The sequence below is a fragment of the Microdochium trichocladiopsis genome (genome assembly GCF_020744255.1).
Source record: "Microdochium trichocladiopsis strain MPI-CAGE-CH-0230 chromosome Unknown B0I36scaffold_4, whole genome shotgun sequence".
NCBI lineage: Eukaryota > Fungi > Ascomycota > Sordariomycetes > Xylariales > Microdochiaceae > Microdochium > Microdochium trichocladiopsis.
Genome location: NW_025763547.1, coordinates 1,255,143 through 1,257,467, shown reverse-complemented (window position 1 = coordinate 1,257,467; position 2,325 = coordinate 1,255,143). Strand labels below are relative to the sequence as shown.

Genomic DNA, 2,325 nt, shown 5'->3' with positions numbered 1-2,325 from the left:
CGACTTTCCCTCCTACTCTGCACATTCGTAGCCTCCACAAAGCTACCAAACCCCTCGGTTCAGGCTCAATCACTCAGTCATGCGGGATTCGGTTGTCGTCTAGTAGCGGGACAGCCACCTCAGCGGTCCAACCATTGGCTTGGACTTGTTGGGTCAGGGACCCATGCACCACGTCCGAGCTAGAATTCTTCAGATCCCCCCTCAAGACCGTTTGGTATCTCGGCTCCCCCATTTGGCACCAACGCCACTAGCCACGGACGCCAGATCCAGCCAGAGCCGTCGGGCTAAGGGGAAACCAAGGTCGGTTCAGGACCCCATGACATTCCCACACCCCTCCAGGCCCTGTCAGACGAGGCGTGATAGTCCAAGCAGCAGTGGTCGCCGCACCTGGGCCGCGTCTGCATTGAGCACGGTATCTAACAAAGCACTTTAGCGCGCAGCTTGGCAGCTATTCTCCAGGCTCTTACCCGCCAAAGGGCCGTTCATTACGTCGGGCCGGCGTCAACGTGGAGTGGGCTTCCTCTTGTGTAAGTGGCTAAGCTCGTGCAACGAAAGTACTTAGCTTCTTACATCGTGATTCTTCACGCCCTTTAAAGCCAACCACACCCCCCGGGCTCCGACGCAGAAGCCGAGCTTTGGCTTATACCCAACTACTTGAACCCGCCTCTGCCTCCACCTTGCGCAACGTCACTTATCCATCCCAGCAGCAGCGCCTATTACGCGAAGTATACCAGTGATCAAAACCAACAAGTCGGCCACCAGTGTGTTCTCCGCGCCAGGCGCCATTCGATCTCGTGTTCAGGTGTCCCCGTCACACGTAGACTTCTCTAGCAAGCATCGGGTACCGCAACAGGCGGCCGTTCGCGTCACGACTTGGCTCGGCGCAAAGGATTTCGACTCCTGACCACATTCAAGAAGAGGCCGCTGCTCAAGACGGCCTCACGAGACAAAGTGGCCCTACTCATCTCGAACTCAGTGGCTCATCCGAGCGCGCAGAGACTGGGCCCGCCGTTGCACATCTCGGCTGCTCAGAACATGGATGATAACGCTCGTCGGAGGAGGCAGAATGAAGCGCCTTACAATGCGATGGCGCTTCCCAGATATCCTGCACAAGACACGACGGCACCACGGCGGTCATATCCCGAGCCCGCCTCTGATAGGTACCGGCCAACGTCTCTCGGTTCCTCTCCTTCGGCGGGAAGAGGCATGGCGAGCGCGGCAGCCTACAGTGGGTACTACCAGGAGCCATCCGCGGCATTTGCGACCAATCTCCCACAAAGTGCATTGCCATACCAGTCCGAGTACGCACAAGACGGGCGGCAAACACAAGGCTTTGGAACCTACAACCCATCCATGATGTACAACGTCCCGCAATCAAATGCACAAGGAGCCGTTTACGATGCAAGCCAGCCATTCCAGCCGCGGCAGGGTGCAGGTATACCCATGATGGGTGCCGAGGTCGCGACGTCGTACTTTCCGAACGAGGCGGCTGGGCCAGGTGCGGGGCCTTCCGGGATTCAGGCGCAGCAGTCTTCAGCAGGTGCTTCCAACATATATCAGCAAGGTTCTGGAGACCAGCGATCTCTGATGCCAGGCTACCCTTCTGGCATGGCGTCGATGGGGGGAATGGCCCAGGGCTCCGCGGGGGACCAGTCACTGGAGGAACAGGACTATTCTGGCTCGGCAGAGATGGGCGAGGCCTACGAACAGTATCAGACTGCCCTCAAGGAGATTTTCACCAACGTCCAGCGTGAAAACTTAAAAGCGGCAAGCGAGTCTCTACTCAATGTCTCGGACTGGCTGCTGACCAAAGTCATTGAGCTTGGTAAGTTCTTCCTCGAAGCACCTGGCTATGATTTCTTATCTTCTGGTGCTCCTCTGCTCAAGCAGGACTGACAATGCTTTCCTCCTGTCTAGGACTCGCTTCAGACAATCAGTCGTTGCACAATGACAGGATAAAGCTTTGGCACGAATTCAACCATGCCTGGCTTGCCCTTTTACAAAAACAAAAAGATATGACGAAGGCCGACGATACATTGCAGCAAGAACAGTCCAAACTGACGGTCGATGGGCTGAAGCGTATGGGTAGAGAGCTTATTCGACTGTGCGATGGCATAGAACGACACGGCCTTGTTGACTATGAATATGGAGTATGGGAGGATAGGATTGTCGAGGGTAAGCATGTCACCGTTCGCACCAAGCACCGCACATGACAAACTGCTGACAATTGCGATTCATATAGCCCTCGAAGATTGCCTCGACTTACTTGAGGGCGACGTTGAGGACGCCGATCCAGGCGCCTCGCCTACACAAGCAACCCGCTGA

General features: G+C 56.2%; 1 protein-coding gene across 1 annotated transcript; it reads left to right on the top strand.

Moving 5' to 3' along the window:
* Positions 1 to 1,206: 1,206 nt before the first annotated feature.
* On the top strand, positions 1,207 to 2,325 carry B0I36DRAFT_361673 (uncharacterized protein; the record flags this gene model as incomplete). Its single annotated transcript, XM_046158516.1, has 3 exons — positions 1,207 to 1,825; positions 1,918 to 2,175; positions 2,243 to 2,325. 3 exons carry the CDS (start codon positions 1,207 to 1,209, stop codon positions 2,323 to 2,325), a joined length of 960 nt encoding a protein of 319 aa, XP_046013767.1.